General features: G+C 41.9%; 2 protein-coding genes across 2 annotated transcripts in view; both read left to right on the top strand.

The window, feature by feature from the left end:
* Positions 1-7,553, top strand: part of LOC125013660 (cGMP-inhibited 3',5'-cyclic phosphodiesterase A-like) — a 54,047-nt gene extending 46,494 nt beyond the window's left edge. Inside the window, exon 16 of the mRNA XM_047594517.1 lies at positions 584-7,553. Within this exon, the coding sequence (XP_047450473.1) occupies positions 584-906 (323 nt within the window). The 3' untranslated portion in view covers positions 907-7,553. The remainder of the gene's footprint in view (positions 1-583) is intronic.
* Positions 7,554-12,322: 4,769 nt separating this feature from the next.
* Positions 12,323-19,153, top strand: part of LOC125013235 (solute carrier organic anion transporter family member 1C1-like) — a 33,374-nt gene continuing 26,543 nt past the window's right edge. Inside the window, exons 1-2 of the mRNA XM_047593713.1 lie at positions 12,323-12,677; positions 17,162-17,322. Of these exons, the coding sequence (XP_047449669.1) occupies positions 17,227-17,322 (96 nt within the window). The 5' untranslated portion in view covers positions 12,323-12,677; positions 17,162-17,226. The remainder of the gene's footprint in view (positions 12,678-17,161; positions 17,323-19,153) is intronic.

Raw genomic sequence — 19,153 nt, forward strand, 5'->3', positions numbered from 1 at the left:
TCTTGATTACCAGCGGCTAGAAACATGCTGTATACATACAAGGCTATATGCCATATGAGGGGGTCATGTGCACCTAAGCTAATGACAATATTAGTTAACAACTAACTCCATTTATAGCAACTGATACCCTAATACTGTTTCTTTTAAATAAGGTTTTCTGTAATTTTTACAAAAATAAACCAAGTGTAGTTCATGGAATTGTTATTTTTTTTAAAAGAATCAACAACCCATTCCTCCACCCCAACCGCCTCCAGACACATTTTGTCTTTGCAAGAGCTTCAACCTGACTTCCTCCCCAAGGGCATAATTACACACCCACTGGAGGGCTTTGTCGTGACTGATAGGGCCACTTCTTCATCTAACCAGACTGTGACCAAAGATTAAACCGTCACTGGCCAATTCAAGCCCAGTACGAATGCTTCCAAGGTTCCTCTGATTTCTTGCATTTTGGTCAAATCATGTGTAACTGTGGTATCAGTCATTTGATGTCAAAGCTTAAATATCTGCCAAACTATCAAACTATTCATTTAAAGTCAGATACTTTCCAACAATATTGTCTAACTGTTGGGTTTGTGTCTCGCAGAGCGGCAAGAAACCAAAAAAGTAACCAGGAGGAAAGTGTTTTGCCAGATCACGCAGCATCTTTTGGAAAACCACGAAATGTGGAAGAAAGTGATTGCTGCAGAAGCCCCAGAGGAGGAGGCTCAGGAAGAGAACTCAAACTGCATCGGCAACCCCAACGACCCAATCACAGCCATTCACGAGGAAGAGGAGGAGCAAGCAAACAAAGAGGAGGAGTCAGCCGACGGGCTCGATGAAAGGGACGAGGTGCCGGCGATAGAAGAAGAGGAAACCCTCCCGCAATCAGAGACTTCAGGAGAAAAAGAGGAAGAACCAGGAATCTGAACATTGTCTAAAAAAAAAAAAGTTTGTTTCTTTCCTAACTAAACTAAATATGGTAGCCAGCACATCACTTTGACACAACACTGTAGAAGATGTTTTGGGTAAAATGTGCCTAACAAAAACAGGGTTGAGGACAGGGATGACGCATACCCAGTGCATCTGATAAGGAGAGAGAGCTGAGATGAGCAAAAGATGAAGAGACAAAGAAGAAGAAGCTGCAGAAGAAAAAAAAAAGAATAATGATTATGGACTGTATTTGTTTTTGTTTTAATGTTCTTTTAAGTCTGGATCTCGCGCCTCGCCCTCACCCAGATCGCCCATCCTGCACTATGGGCCATCCACGTTGATTCATAGATTCACTCCACCAGTGAGTAATACACTGTTATGAGCCCTCCCCACTCTTCTTCTTGTTGTTCCCATGCGATCAACACACTGTGGAGCCTCCCAGCTGGTCAAGGATGTGTAACAAGCCCCTTCTCCTTGAAGACAATGGGATGAAAGCCAGGGAAAAAGGCTGTGTCCAATGAGTATCAACCATGTGGGTTTTAGAAGATTTAAAAAAAAAAAAAAGAAAGAAAGCGTCAGTGCATTGTGTACACGATACAGGCATACTCTCACACGAGCTTCACGCACACAGTGCTATAGTAGATAGAAACGCATTCCATGCTCAGACAGCTGGGAAGTTTGACAAAAACCCCTGTTGCTCGAAAAGCTTTATTCTCACTCAAGGGAAAACATACAAAACCATGTTTTTTTCATGTCAAACAATGTTAGTCACTAGTCATTTTCTCTCTGCCTTTTGTTGTCAGTCAGTCCAACACACCTTCATGTTTCCAGGCTCAGGATATCAGGAACCCACAGAGAAACAGAGGCAAGTAGGACCTTTGGTGTCCCTTTACTTCCCTCTGATTAAGCTTTTGCCCGCGCTATATGCAGTATCAATTTACAGATGACGTGAACGCAAACTCCCCAGATACACGCAGTTCCCTCTGTGCAACATATAAGGAACTGCAGGGGAAACCGCACGCAGCAATGTTAATCGCTTTAAAAACTAACTAACAGGACACAAACTAGATAATAAGGTAATTTCTGTTTGTTCGGCAAATACCACTTATGTCCACATTTTATGTCACTTGTCAACACTAACCTTTCCAGTAAATATAGTACGAGAATGTTTTTTTTTTTTTTTTTTTTTTTTTTCCCAAGTATAATTTATAGGCTGGTATGTAGGGTAAATGTTTCAGAGAGTAATCCTGTAAGCCATAGTGGACCAGACCGGTGCTGAGTCACAGCTACAAATCACCCAAGAAGATTTATGTTAATTAGACATTACTACCGCATTAAGACTATTTCCATAGCTTCTTGCTGTGGGCCAACAAGAGACTATGTGGAAGTCTCACTCAGTCGGCCATTCATTACTGCAGAGACAGATTGTTTTGTTTTTTTAAAAAGGCCATGCATACAGGTATAAAGTTAATTGATATATAATTTTAATTAATTAGGTTGGGATTTTAAATGCTACGGTGTGTAATCACCTGTCACACTGTCGAGATGTTTTATACAAATGCATTAACATTTTCGGCAAAAGCAGTCACTGGAGATGACGGCTGTATTCTGCATAGTTTTTATTTAAATTTACACATTTGGTGCAAGAATTAATTTTCTGATCCCAGGACAGGACTGATTTTCTTTCCTCATTTGTAGTCCTTACGTATAATCATTATATACTGTATATGGCTTAAAAGGTGGCGCTGGGGCTCTGCTTTGATGTCCTCACAGATTCAAATAGGAGGTGATGGAGAGAAGTGTGAACAAGGAGCACAGCGTTAGTAATGAGGCTTAGTAGTGAAAGAGGAGGTGTGGAGAGGGAGGCCTCTTAGCTCCGCTTTTAGCAGCTTATGAAGGGTCAGAGGAGCCTCAGATCTTTTTTCACGTTTCAGAAGATTCTCCCAGATGTAACTCTTTGAAGATGAGCCAGTTTGGTCGGCTTCGAAATCATGTGACGATTTTTGTTTCCAGGCCTGTGAAACGTATGACAGGACATATTCAGGACAGTGTGTCTGATCTGACATCAGAAAAGCTACAGGGGCCATTTCCAAAACAAGATCCAGAGATTTAGGCGGTACTTAGTGTCTCCTCTTCCTAATCCGTAACAAGTAGTTTTCTATTAATACAGTTAAAATTAAAACTTGACAGCACTTTCTTTTTGAAGCCATCGCCTGAGACTCGAGGCTGACCGAGAGGTGAGGTGGACTTCAAGAAGTGGTATTATACACCGATCAGCCAGAACATTATAACCACTGACAGGAGAAGTGAATAACATTGGCCATCTTGTGATAATTTGATGTTCTGCTGTGATTCCTCGTCCCACCTAGACGAGACCAGGCACCCCCATCCCATAATAATGACACACACACAAAAACAGTTTAGGAGCAAGTATAAACAAAAAGGAAAAAGAACACAAGATATTGACTTGACCTCCAAATTCCATAGACCCAAAACTGATCATGTGTCTGTGGGATGCACTGGGACAAGCCTGATCCACAGAAGCCCCTCCCCTTAACTAATAGGATCCAAAGGCCCCCATTAAAAACAGGACAGGACACCTTCAGAAGGCCCATGTCCATTCTCTGATGGGAGACCAACGCAATATTAGGCAGGTGGTCATAATGTTATGTCCGATAGGTGTATATCTGAGGCAATTAAACTGCATTGACCAATGTTAGCGGATATATGATCTAATTTCCAGTCCCTCAAAGATCAGCTGAGGTGCACCCAAGATGACAACCACTTTCGTGTATATGGTTTGAAGGGAAGTAGTTTGCATGGTGGCAGCTGAGGTACTGGTTTAGGACTGATCACTCTGATCACCAGGGAGGGAGACAGTTTTCAAACTGAAAGCAACACTGAAATGAAAACAGTAACTAAAAGGAACACACGAAACGAACCTCCAAACCTCCGCTAATTATGCAAACAGTCCACTGGACCTCATTGACATATGCTGGATGAAAACAGACTAAGTAAGACTAAGCAGACTAAGTAAACTATTAAACGGGCATGTTTGCTTGTTTTTACTGGCTGAACTTGCCCTACTGTGACCCAATTTCTTAACTCAATGAGAGTTTAGCTAATGCCGTTGTAATACCATCTAAATCCTTAGTTGTATCCATTGCACTGTTTTCAGATTGTTCATTGTGCAAAGGAGGGCTATGCTGTGCCGATAATGCCCTTGACTGCTTATTCCCTGTACTTACAAAAGAGTGCAGTAGTTGACCTTTGTTTTTAATCCTATGAAAAAGAAAACCTGCGCTAACCAGAGGCCGAGCTTACCGTTGTTGGTTCAAGATGAAAGCTCTTTGGTGTTCAAAGACTGATGATTTATTTCTTTTTTCAGCCATTGCTGATGAACAGTTGGTAAAAAAAAACTTCACTGCGGCTCGATTTGCAAAATATAATCCGGGATAACACACAATTAAATGCAAAAATGATCTCCGGCAGTTATGGGAATCAGACAGGAAGTCCTGGACAAAAATAGTCTACGATTAAAAGAGATAATGTGACTTGGCATCAGAAAAGAAAAGTTGAAGTGATATCTGACCCCTGAAACAATATGTGTCTCGTATGTGTTGCTTGTATTTACAAGTCCCCTCCTGGACACGTCGTCTTCCAACAGCCTCTCCTTGTATTGGCTTGTCCTGATAGATCTGCCTATAGCAGGTAAAAATTATCTGTAAGCACCAGCTGATGCACTACTGACCCACACGGCTCTGGGTCACGGCTTCGACTGGGGGTTTGTGGTTGGGCATTTTTGGGCAACCTCTGTACAGATATATAGCTTTGAACCTCAAAAAAATTACTGCAAAGCTCTCTGCAAGTCTCCAGTCTCATGATAACAAACAGAAATTTGAGTACTTATGAAAGAGTTCCATGCACTGTAAATACCTACACACTATACAGTATATCAATACCTCACTTGGAATCTAATGTGCATATAATATATGACTTTTTCATGACACGCACTTGTACTAACCCACTGCTGTGTTTGGGAATTTGAGAATTTTTCATACCTTCTTCACTTTTTTAAAAGAATTCTTTACATTATTTTACGTATATCCGAGAACTCATTGGGAATCACTTAATTTAAATTAGATGCTTCCCTCTTCCGATCTCCTCTCTCAGCCCTGCCTCATTAACTGTGTACACTGTCACAGTGCAGCAATCAAAGAGACTTGAATGAAACAAAGCTGTGATCAAATTTGCGGTTGGTTATTTTCACCACAAACAATCCAAAACATTGCAGCTTGATAACACACGTGTGTGACATTTCATTGAGCAAACTGATGGCGTTTCACCGTTTAATATTTACCGTGAAATTTAAAGGGCCATATCAGGGTTTTTGCATGCTAGCTCCGTCACTACAAATGGCGCAGCATAATTGCTAACCATTTTGAACGGGCGATGTTTTAAAAGTACTTTCCATTGATTTAGTTCGATTGTTTCAGTTATAAAGTGTATAAAAGCTAAGCATTTTTAGTATTGTAGGATCCAGACTGTAGTTTATTTACAGATTGATTTGAAAGCGCAACATTACTTAGAGCAGGGGTGTAAAACTCATTTTAGTTCAGGGGGCCACATGCAGCCCAATTTGATCTTAAGAGGGCCACACCAGTAACACAACAGTGTATTATCCTATAAATAATGACAAATACTGTATTTCCCTTTGTTTTAGTGAAAAATTTCTTATAAAAAATAAGTGCAATTTCTGTTTAGCTCTAGATTTCAGCGTTGTGCACATATCTAACTAAAACTGTGTGAACCCGAGGAATAGCAGTTACTTTAATTGAAAAATTGCAGTTAATATCTCAATTTAAAAGGTGATTTTTGCACTTTGCAAAATTCCTCTCGCGGGGGAGATTAGAGCCAGTTTGAAACCCCTGTTTTAGAGGAATACATAGCGTTTGTTTTTTTTGTTCACTTACAGGAATCTCTTACGATGTAAAGTACACAGTAAGTGGTTTAGAGTAAACTTGCCAGTGCATGTAAATCCTCTGGTATGGTCCCAAAGTCTCTCTCAAGAAGCTTGACAGTTTAATGTTCAATTCAAAACAATACTAATTAGATAAATACTTTTGACCACTACAACATTATAGCTCATGCCATCAGCCGTCTCTTCGGTCCTAACCACCACAGCAGCACTGTCCAGTGGTTTGTATCAGGTGATTAAAAGGCATTTGTAACTGCTTTCTCTTGTTTTACAACTGTTCTCATGAGGTTAGGAGAAAGAAAACAGGCAGAGTGCAGGGTCTACTGCAACCACAACCAAACTATTCCACTTTATCAAAGACCGTACGAGGGGTTTCTTTTTAATGACTAGAAGAAGGGGATTGCTGCACACTGGATCAACTTGTGCAAACCAAAGAAACTTTTTGAACTTTTTTTTTTTTTTTTTTTTTTTTGTGATTTGCACAAAACGAGCCCGAAACGGAGCATGTTTATTATATATATATATATATTTTTTTTTTCCTCAGTGTTATTCAGGACCCGGTGAGGATATCTGGATATGCATATGTTTTGTTCTCGCGTGAAAGCAAAACAAAGCAGCTTAACAATTGTCAGCATTCATCTAAAGGGTCGCGGCTCGCTCACGGTGTTGTCCGCGTCTTTCGCGTCTTTTATTCTTACCACTGCCATGTCAGCAGGCACCAGTAGCACTACAATGTAACTGACCAAATGTTCTGTTCTCAGACTGAAGCCCTTGTAGTTTCTTTTTGATGGTTCGAACCAAAAACACGTCTTTTTTTCTTTTTTTTTTTTTGTACTGTTTGTTGTTTCAGCAATTATAAAAGGGGGCTCTGCTCCTGTGCCATACAATTCCACATGCATACATTGTTCGAATTCTATATTCCTCAGCTTTCCCTGTTTGTCACAAAAGAAACCAAAACAAACTTTTTTTTTTCCTCTCCTTTCCCCCCCCCCCACCACCTTTAAAGCAAGACAAACAAGACTGGGATGTTTTTATCCGCTCGAGCAGGCGCTTCACAGACTCAATTCTTTTCTTCTCTCCAGTATCTTGCACTTAACACATGTAGCAATACCTACAGGATGGGGAAATTGTGTGATTCACCAGTATTTGTTAAAGTGGAATATGTTATTTTATTTCTAGATATTGTTTGACTTTGTATAAAAAAGATATATACTGTACAGATTCAAAAGTATATTATGAGAAAAAAAACTTTTAGAAAAATATTTATTTTTACTGTTTTGTAATTTAGACACAATACTGTAGCTCCTCTATTGCCAGACTTACTGGAAGTGCCTCTTGATAATGTATTACAAAAATAACTATACAATATATTGGGATTATTAGAACCTGTCACTAGCAGAGCAGTGTTGATGTTGTAATGTGAATATTGTTGAATAATAAGATTTATAAATGCTGCACATGTGTCCGTCGTGTTCTTTTTCGCAGTTTCTCCGACAGCTCACGAGAGTTGAGAACACATTTTTTTTAAAAACTGTGAAGTTCATATTGTAATCTGATATCACAGTAAAAAGGTTGCACTGACTGCATATGTCAAACTTATAATGTATTTTCAGTTGGTTAAGAAGTAACATGTACTCAAAAAGCTTCATTAAAATATGGCTTCCAATCCTGTCGGCCCTTAATTCATCACCTTTATATACAAACTAGCATGAAGCACAGTCCTTAACTTATTTAATTGAATAATAATAAAAAAAAAAAGATGTTGGATTTTTATTATGTGCATTTCCTACATGCTGCAAAGACAAAAACAGACCGCTTGTTGTCTTTTTCTTTATATTCTAATTCTCAGTGGCAGCTGATTGGAGACAATGATATTAACACAAATGACAAACGTGGACCTTTTATCATCGTCGGGCTAATTGGGCTGAATTTCACTGGAATCTGACAGAACAGCCGCAGCACAGAGAAAAGATTTAAACTTCCACACTGACAGCAGTGAGCACCACTGAGCCTTTGTGCCTGTGAAAAGAATTTTGTTGTCACATGTTGAGTGTTTAGCGCAAAGGTGGACGGGGAACCCAAAAGACTCACTATCATCTATTTGTTGATGCTTCGGGGGCTGAATGAACTACATTCAAACCACGGACTATTAATACGGGACTCTTGAAGAGCAGTTTTGAAGCTCGGTGCCTCATTTCTACCTAATCCAGAAAGCTCAGAGAGGTGAAGCATGAGTGTAACAGAGGCGGGAGGGGGACATCCAGCCACCTATTTCACAATAAGTCTGTACTTTTGATCTCTTGAAACATCATCACTGCCGCTGCCCAAGAACAGGTCAGATCGATTCAGATCAGACATTTGACCAAGTATGGACCATTTGACCAAATGCTTGAACGTGTTCTTGTCCTACCCAATCTTTTTGGAGGTAACTTCTGTGGACTTGGGACAGCCAGGTATCCCAGAATGCTGTTCACAGGCGCCTTTAAGTCCTCACAAGTTGTCCTCCAGACTCATTATTCAGAGTCACATTTGTCAGTTCCAAGCTACATACTTGGTATTCTGAAATGTCCCTTGTGGCCTGTGATGACGAAGTGGCCTCACTCTTAATTTTGTGTAACTTTAAGTCCTAATACAGTTATATTGTATCACAGTTGGATAGTCAGAGATTCGAATGGCTAATGAAGTCTGAAGACAGTTTACTGGAATTGCCACAGCTCCTTCTGGAGCCACCAAAGTCCTTACACAGCATTTTCCGCATTATGTGTCTATCAGACCTTTAAAGAGATTTAGATTTGTAAAATCGTGTTTACTTTACTTTTATTAATAGTGAATTGAAAACGACAAAAACAATTCCACACTCCTCAGACTATTCAAACTTCTTTGTATGAGTCTATTAAATATATCTACAGCACATGCACACCAAACTTATTGTACAAGCGTTTGACATTACAGGTATTGGCTTTGTCAAAAAGCTATTTTATTCAAGTGTTTGTTGGTGTTAGTTTGAAGGAATCCAATAACCGTTTACACATACTCATATTGAAACAAAGAGTCAGTAGTGACAAACATGTTTTTGTATAGTACATTTTTATCACATATAGCTTTAAGTAAATTGACACACAAGTAACACTATTGACCATGTTACCATCGTTGTATAATTGTGCCATTGTGGATGGCGTCTGGTTACGCTGACGACTATCTATTTACTGAAGTCAACTGCCTGATTGATTGCCTGACTAATATAACGGACTGTTTTGCACTTGATCTTTGTGATGTGTTAGGTTTCAGTGAACATGCCTGAGCACCTACATTTTTCTGTGGTCTGTATTGTTGATTATTACTGCCTCGTGACCAAGTGTATACGTGCTCTTGTCTCCATCACCTCCATTTCTCTTCTTTTACTCGGGTTATTCTGTGCTCATAATCTCCATGTTTTCATCCGCAGCTGTGTCAAGTTTTGATTAAGTCTTCCATTCAAAAACACCCCGACCCTCTTAAATCTTACTCTGTCACCTCTGTGAATAATAATGTAAATGAAGCATTTGGCTGAAGAGGAGTCACATCTGCACTCCAGCACGTTTGCATCAACACGACTGGTAAAGAGCCCGTCCACATTTCCTCTGCAGCGTTTAAGTAATCGCTTTGATGGTCTTAGGGCATTTCTACACCAGCTAAATTCTTTCTTTACCCAGGCGATCATCATCTCTGATCATTATTCCAACACCAGCCAGTGCTGAATCCAAAAACATCAGCCTTACTTAACAGGATATACTGCACGTGGTCAATGACTGAGGAATGTCGTTCTTTACCACATGGAAAGGGAAGAAGAATGTGATATTTACAGGGGTCCCTGCTGTTTACACCATAAAGCATTCACACAGAAATAATGACAAGCAAAGCGATAGTTTGTATCACAGGCTCACGTGCTACTGTAATTTATGCCGCTGCAGCAACAAAGTGCAAAACAGCTGCCTGGTGTGGAATGTAAATCAAAAGGTGTGCTGGTTAATAAATTCACTCTTGGCTGGTCACATGGCTGCTGTGCCAATCAGTGAAGCACTCAGAGGGAGAGAGGAGCGAAGGGATGGCATGGCATTACCTTTAAATTAATATGCGTGACTCATACAGAGCACCCTGCTCACAGCTTCCTGCTTTATACTGTAAAGCTTATTCCCTCATTAAATCCCTGCAGCCATCTGAAGACAGCAGGACACTCACCCCAGCTATGTTGGTAAGTCAGCAACCTTTAATTTGAGACATTATGCACAGCGCTGCCACAAAATATCCACGCACCTCTACTCAAATCGGTCTGACTGTGATTCACAAAAACCCGTCGTCACACCCTCCTTAGTTGTTGACACCCGTGCATTAGTTTTCAACCCAGATTAGGTGTTTGAAATGTTCAGTCGGCCTTGACTTGACCTGGCAACGTGTGAAGGAATTATGCATACTTTCATATACTGCAAATTAGCTGTAATCCACATACACTTGCACAACATTGTCACATGTGGACCGTACTGATCCATGTTGTTCGATCAGGGTCACAGCTATTATAATCTCTTAGAAGCTTTTACACACATTTACTTTTAAGCAGATGGTTTAATGAAGAAGTGATAAAGTTGTCACCTCTGGGTTAAATGTTGCTGTTTATTTCACTAATTAGCCAACTTGCTATTCGTAGTGAAAAGGCGTCTGTACTTACTGTGTTAGATATGTGTGTCAGAGTTTATACATGAGGAAGGCTATATAATAATATACAATAGGCTACTACTTGACTTGGCTTATAAGGCCCCTTGTATAGTCATTATCATAATGTAATATAATGACACAATATAATATAACATAGTAACACAGTGTCCAGAAGCTGCACAAAAACCCAGTACCACTCTTTGCCCAGTGCAACCACTAAATTAAACTGCTTTAATCAAAGGACAGAGTTTGAATGATAAATTTTGAATTTTCAAGGACATGACGGCGTGTCTGTAGGCTTTTCGTAATGGGAACCGTTTGACAGTTGACAGTTGCACCAGTGCAATTAGATACAATGTGGCAGACAGGTGCTACACAGTGGAAATACGCTACCAGTCACCTTCTGTACATGCTTATGTAACATTAATCTGTCCTTCAGCACGAGGAGGTTACGGCGCACATGGTCTGTCTGCTTTAAAGGGGGGGTTTACATGAGGTGGCTGAGCTGCACAACATGACGCACAGTCTCAAGAAATGCCAGAGAATGCATTGATCGGCCACACCATTATGACCACTGACAGGAGAAGTAATGATCATCTTGTGACAATGCAAAGTTCTGCAGGGAAACTTTTGTACTACGTGTGGATGTTGCTTCCATAGACTTCCACCTAGACCAGGCCAGGCTCCCCAGCCCCATAGCAACGACACTTCTTGATGACAGCAACCATCCACGGCAGGATGCTGCCTGACACAGCGCACGGACAAACGGTTTAGGAACAACTCAAAAAACATGAAAAACACCACAAGGGTCCGGCAGAAGCAGATCCCTCTACTCATCCACAGGACTCAAAGGCCCCCACTAACTACAAGAGGGGACGCCCTCAGAAGGCCTTTGTCCATTCTCTGATGAGGCAGAACAGTTTTGGAAGCACAAGGAAGACCTACACAATATTAGTAAAGTGGTCATAATGTTATGCCCGATTGGTGTATAGGGACACATTATTAACCAACAGGACGAGAAAATGCCACTTGAAGTTATTCTTATTTAATAGGCCTAATGTGTCATTGGAGAATTAGTTTAAAGGGTGTTGTACATGAGGAATGTGCTAAGTTGTGTTTGTGCTGATATTATCTTTTGTCACATAGTTCTGCCAACAGGTTGGACACAGAGATTTAGTCGCACAAAACTAAAAAGACAACACAAGTATCCAATGATAATAATAACAACAAAACACCACTTGTGCAGCTATTGCTGTGCCTATGTATCTTGTGTTATGTAGAATTAAAATTAATGACCTCATCAACACGCGTTTTTTTTTCTTCTTCTTTTATCTCCACACTCATCATATGGAAGAAACAAACGAACAAACAGACAAATCCTGCTGACTGGTCGTGATTGAGTCCAAGAGAGAAACACACAGCAGATGCTCTGGGATCGAATTGTGTAAACCACATTAAACATAAGTTGGGAGCTATGACTGAAACGTGTGGCACTTTCAAATGACACTTTGCGTTTGCAGCTGGTGAACAAAATCCTGCAACAGCTTGGTGACACTCGCATGGCACTGTGGATGTTTGAATAAGAACATTATTCCAATAAAGCTCAGTTGAATTGTGCAGAAACTGGAAAGGAGGGGGCAGAAAGAGAGGGAGAGAGGGAGGGAGGGAGGGAGGGAGAGAGAGAGAGAGAGAGAGAGAGAGAGAGAGAGACGATTGAGCTCGAGCCCGTCCGCCTGCAGAGTCAGCGCGAGGGAAGGAGGCTGCCGGGTCACTTTGAGAGCGCATCTAGCGCACCACACCTCCAGGACGCGCTCCACCGACACACGCTGAGCGGCGACGGCATGTGTCACAAGACCAAAATCCCTTTTTAGCGTGGACCAGTCTGGCCGAGAGTTACCGCGCAGCCGACTGGAAATGAACTCTGAAGGCACATGTCGGTCTCAGAGCATTCACGATAAGAACAGGCGCTCCTCCTCGTTTCCCATCCACATGAGAAGTTTGACTGGAGCTGGCTGAAAGGGAGGCTACCCGTGCTTCCGATTGGCTGTTAAATTCTCTGTATCGAGCATCTCGACGACTGCTTGTTCCACGGGACATTTAGGTAAGCGGATTCGTCCTGCTCTCGGCATCGCATTGCTGTTTGCGAGACACCCGAGCCGCACGCTTCATGTTGGCGTTAACGAGCTATTAAAAAGAAAATGGCAACAGGCATTTTCTTTCCCGGTGACGCGGTCACCTTCCGTCACAATCTTCCTTGGCTTCAGTATGACATGGTATTCACTTTTTAAATGTCAGCTGAGCGCGTCTCACTAAAAGTCACTCATCGTCATGTCCTCTCCGGTGAAAACCTCGATAGTCTGGTTTTATGCGAACTGCAAACACAAACACTTGATAACAGTAAACAAAATGCGAGATGTGCAACGCTCCTGCAGCACCTGCATCCTGGTAGAGGACCCAGCACCATGTAGTCATCTTAATTAGTTATATAATGGCTCCTCAAGACCCATTTAATCTGCCATCAGTGAGGCCTCCTGGTTAACCAGATAGGAGACGTGATTAAATTGATGTGTAAGTACAGAATGTGGAGCTGACACGAAAGATATCTGCTTAATGTCTGTCTGACGGATGACACATACGCACACATGTCATATCAAGATGGCTCTATTGTTCATGTACATATGTACACATACAAGGAGTACATCTGCATTCAACCCATCTCCAGGCATCTCAGATATGGACATAGACGGGATTTGAGCCAGTCACACCACCAGTCCACAGCCCCCACTCCACTGACACCTTGTTAGCTTCAACTAATTTTATTTAAAAGTTTAAACGTTATTTTAGTGGAAAGTAGTGTTTTTTTATGCTCTTAATGTACTGGATGTGTGGATTTCATGCTGCCTGTGGCTCCTACAGCACTTCTTCTCTGAAAGCTTTAATTCCCAGTAAATCCAATCGCTAACACTGACATTATGAAGACATAACTGCGGCCTCCTGGCCTTTAGCAGCATGCTCAGGATTCAGCGGAGAGTGATTAACACCCACATGGATTTGCAGCACGGTATAGAAGAAGGGGAGACCCACGTCACCCGAACGCATGTTAAATAATAATCAAGTGACGGAGGAGTCAGTCACCGCTCGTGGCAGGTCAGCTGAAATCCTACCACTCTTTTTTTACAGCTCATTCTGTTATAGTGTCTTCTTGGAAGAAAATGCAGTGATCATATTAAACTCTGAGGGCTGCTGCTTGACATGTGACGGAATAAAAAGGCACAGATTTTGATGGTACACAGGAAAAAGTGCGTGAACTACAGCATTTTTCCCCCTAAAACTTTTGTCGACCGCTGCTACATATCGGTCTGCTTAAAGCTGCTGTTGGAATTCCTTAAAAGTAGGTCAAACCTGTTGCAATAAGTCAGCTCCTTTGTTCTGTTCAGCTAATGAAGACCGAAATTTTTAAATGAGAGATGTAAACATCTCACTTGGAGCAGTAGTGGCAGTCTCAGGGACAGAAATGGAGATGGTATTCCTTTAGTGTTCTTTTCTGCATAGTAATCACCGACTCCCTGGGGCAATTACATTCACTGTTTCACATGACTAGTGAAATGGACTGGGGGGGAGATACATGAAATAAGCAAGACAAATGTGAGGAGAATAATTCACAGTAGAGAGAGAAAAGGGGTCAGACAAGAAGAATATGGGAAGCAAAGGAGATATAGGAAAGCGGTGCAATTAGTGTGGTTTATTATATTCATCTTCAAATATACAGTAGCCTGGGGTAAATCCATCTAAATCTTGGAGCCTTCATTTTTTGGGATTTAGCCTATTTGCTTTCATTTCTTTGAAATGACGCACGTTCTCATACTCTGCAGTGTCATACTGCAGTTTTGGTGCAGACATAACCGTAGTAGTTACACAACTCATGGTTTTAGACCATGTTCCTAATAAATAAAGCTAAAAAAAAAAAAAAAAACATGACTGGAAGGTTTTACAGTGAAGCAGCTGCAACAGTCTCAATTCCGCATCACCCACTGAGACAAATGAGGCAAATGGCAGCAAAGTGTTGAAAATCATAAAACACTGTACCGTTGCTCGGATGAACGATAATAACAATGCAAAAATCCTGCTTTGCCCGCAGCAACCTCCACCTCTGCACAGAAGCTACTATGTACTAAGTGTTTGCTCTAGACAGATGTATGTACCTATGACAGATGTTTGTTTATCTTGTCTCTCCTGCTCTTCTTTTCTCTCTTTCTGTACGGCTGGCCTCAGGCAGATTGGTCCTTCCATGTGAGCTGGGTCCTGCTCAAGGTTTCTTCCTGTTAAAAGGGAGTTTTTCCTGCCGCCGTCGCCTCCGGGCTTGGTCTGGAGGTTTCAGGTCGGTTTTTGTAAAGGGTCGTGAGACAATTTTTATTGTTGTTGGCGCTGTATAAATAAAACAGAATTGAATAGAATTGAAGTAATTGTTAGCACGTGACTGGTTTACATGATGCCTCCTTTGTTTGACCCACTCAGGCTTGTCACTATAGCTGAACTGGTGGTAACGATCATCTTGGTTTGGCCTGGCTCTCAAGCAGTGCATGGGTTGGTTCAGGGAAGTCCTATGGCAAATGCATGTTTGGACATTTTACCACTATGCAGTATAGGCTGTATATAAACATGGCCACTTGTGGTTTTGGCTGTTTTGGTTATAAACAGGATATTTTCACTATCCTGATATCTGGTTTTTCGAGGCAGAAATGAATGTATTTGCCCAAAGGGGTGGAGCTAGGGAGGATTGAGGAGTGGATATGATCGATAACCAGAGGATGACTTGTCAATCACTACAGACCAGACATGTCAGTTAAGCCAGGTAGGCCTTCAAACATACCTAAAGTCAAGGGTTAACATGGAGCTTCCTTATATCCTATTTCAAGCACGGACCACAACACGCTAATCAGATAAACTGAATTTGACATTTTACTTGCTTGTAGAAAGATTTCATGGTATTTCATGAAATAAGTCAAATGGAGTAAAGGCTGAATATTTTTACACTCCACGGTCAAAAGCTGCAGTTCCTTGGATATCCACTTGAGGCCGGCCCTTGAAGCGAGATCAATGCTTGGCGCATGCTGTGGTGTGTTGCAGTGGGAGGATATCCCCGGCGTTCAACCCTTCGAGTTTCTGGTGAAGTTTACATCAGCTAACCAGAACGAACGTTATTCTTGTTCTTGTTCACCCCGAGAACAAGAGCAGAATTCTCGCTTCTGCATCCTGCAGCCATCCACAGCAGGATGCAGCCCGACACAGGCGCACACACACACACACACACACACACACACACACATACACACACACACACACACACACACACACACACACACACACACACACACACACACACACACACACACACACACACACACACACACACACACACACACACACACACACACACACACAAACAGTTTAGGAACAACTTAAAAAACATGAAAAACAGCACAAGACCTGGCCTCAACATTCACTAGATCCCAAAATGATCAAGTTTCTGCGGGATGCACTGGAACAAGCCTGATCCACAGAGGCTCTTCTCCTAAAGCCATAGGACCTAAAGCCCCACCCCCCCACTAACAACAGGACAGGCCACCCAGGAGGCCCATGTCTATTCTCTGATGAGTTTGGAGGCGCCATGGAGACCTACACAGTAGGTCATAACGTTGTACCTGATCGGTCCAACTGCTTCTGTGTAAAGGCTGTTGGAGGCATAAAATACTTCAAGATGTGTATATATAGATAAAATTTTTACAGTAATCGACACTGTAGACAAACAGAGATGCTGTGGAGGTTCTGTACACGAATCGCACCATATTATTAAGCTGGGGTCTCCGGTATTGGCTTCTTTCCTCTTGTGCTTTTTGATTAACAAGAGCCCCTACCTGTAAGTCTCAATAGATTAATTAAGACAATCATCCACTTTCTTCCCATAGGCTCCCATGTGTTGCCAGTCGTTGGGCAGATAATTTATAGCAAAGTGCATGTGAGAGACTTTATCAGAGGAGAAGTGTCCTCAGTGTTTTGACCCATAGTATTTATCATTAATACGGATTATTTGGGAGTTTTTCTGACCTTAATATTAGAAGTTCACCTTCACAGTCTTACAGAACATCAAATTTCCTCTCAAGTGGTTTATATATGGTGTTACTGCACTGAGGCTTTTAGGCTTAAGACTATGGGTTTAACACACCTCACACAACGGGTTTATACTACCATATATTTAGTCACATGTTGTCAGTTGCCCAAAGAAATACAAGCAGGACTGTAGTTTAATATGTAGGAATGTTTAGCCCAGTGTTTTTAATATTGTGGCTTAAAATAGTTAGGTGGAAACAAAAACCTTTTGTTTTGAAGATATGCACAGGTCATAGTCCTCAGTGCAAGGCGGACTTTTTAGCTGCGATATAAGTCGAAAGATCTCGGAAAGAGCGGAGTTTCTCCCCGTGTGTTTTCATATCTGTCTGTTGCCCCGCTGTCGCCTGCTGTAGACGTGTTTCTGTTTTTGTGCTGAGGATGAGAAGTGGGTCACATGCTTGAATTATCCATTTGCAGGGTTGCATGCCTGAGTGCCAAGAAACTGCATTACGTGGGAGACTTCTGCTAAAGACGCAACGAGGATGGAGGAGAGCACGGAGCAAGGACGCGCTCAGGAGAACGGACGCAGTGACGCCATGGCCAGAGAACCCCGCTCCTCTCCCTGCAACAGTCTGAGGGTACATTAACTAACTAACGTGTGTTTTTTTTTTTTTGGTTTTTGTTGGGTTTTTTTTCTGACTGCTTGGATTAAAGAGCTCCAGCTGACAGTTGTTTGTTCCCCTTGTCTGTGTTGTGGAGTCACATGCTCTAATAGTATGTATGCATTTTTGTGTGTGTAGAGACCAGTACTAACTGAATTAACTAATAACAGAAACAGTCCAACAAGTTACTTCCCTGAAGGACAATGTATATGTCCATGAAGAATATGGCGCATTGTGACCGGCGGCATGCCTTCCTTTAGGTGCATTAGAAGACTTCATGAACCATGCGTCTTTCCCTCTCATAACTATATACTGATTCTCCATTCTCATGTGTCAGGATTATCGTATAACTTAGCATCCTGTTAGAGTTAGGATTAGATTTAATGTAGTGGTTGTAGTGGTAGCGTCATTAAATCTCTGCTTGCTAGTCAGTAAACAGTTATCACCTTTTAGGATCCCACTTAGATAGACAGTCATGCCCAGAATTCATTTGGAAGAAGTGTGATTCTTCTGTCCTTATTCCCGCGAAACAACCTCAGCGCAGCTAGTCTTTGTCGTTCCTCATCAAGGCCACGACACAGTGATAACAGCTCTTTTGTCACCTTGTAAAATCTCTGCAGAATTTCCTCACAATGCGTCTGTAGCTATTTTGAATGATGGAGTATGCACAGTCATTCATGACATTCACTTACTGTTCGCATCTCAGCTAATTCAACGGAACATTAGCGTCTTAATAGAACCGAAAGAAAAACAAACCAAAAAAAAAAAAACTTGGTAACTTGGTTGAGGAAAAAGCCTCATCTCATCTCATCTTCTTCTACAGCTTATCCTCACTAGGGTCGGGGGGGTTGCTGGAGTCTATATCAGCTGTCATCAGCGAGAGGCGGGGTACACCCTGGACAGGTTCCCAGTCTATCACAGGGCTAACACATACACAAACAACCATTTGCACTCACACCTTGGGTCAGTTCACGGTCACCAATTAACCTAACAAGGATGTCTTTGGCGGTGGGAGGAAACCCGGAGTACACAGAGAAAACTAATAGACACAAGGAGAACATGCAAACTCCACCCAGAAAGACCCAAGCCGGACTCGAACCCAGACCTTCTTAAAGGCGTCAGTCAAATATCATATATCAAATTAAGCACACTCAAGTTAACAGTTTTCTACTTGGGAAACTGGGCGTCATCATTGGAAATTGTGGTTAGGGGACAGTTTTGACTACTTTGCCTACTTTGTGTCTTGGCTATAGGCGCATTTTGTCACGTCAACGGTGTCACAACCGTGCACGTTGTGGCCACAAAAACAGATGAACACGACTCAAAATGGCCAAGTGTTGGCAGCGTGTCACCAGTGAAGTGTTGCTCAAGTGCTTGACAGCACCATTAAAAAGTAGAGCGGTCGTCCAATAACCGAAAGGTTGGTAGTTCGATCCTGCCCTATCCCTAGTCTGTCCATTGTGTCCTTGGACAAAACACTCAAAACTCAATACACCCCAGCGTGTGTGATTGCGAGGGAGTGATGTTTGGTGGTTGTCGTAGCAGCCTGCCCCAGGGCAGCTGTAACTACTGAGGTAGTTTACCGCCGAAAACAGATGGCGCCGTTGAAGTCTGTCAATCAGCTACAAATGTCGGCCATCACTTCTGTGTGGCTTTGTGTGTTCCATCGCAAATGATTTGTAATCTGCTGCATTTAGGCAGCAGTGAGCACAGTATCAGTGAGGATGGATAGGAACGTTAGCGCGGTGACACATGTGACGTTTTGTGTTTGTTTGGGTGTTGGACAAATGATGTTCCTTTTGGTTCC

The sequence above is a fragment of the Mugil cephalus genome, chromosome 9 (assembly GCF_022458985.1).
Source record: "Mugil cephalus isolate CIBA_MC_2020 chromosome 9, CIBA_Mcephalus_1.1, whole genome shotgun sequence".
Classification (NCBI taxonomy): domain Eukaryota; kingdom Metazoa; phylum Chordata; class Actinopteri; order Mugiliformes; family Mugilidae; genus Mugil; species Mugil cephalus.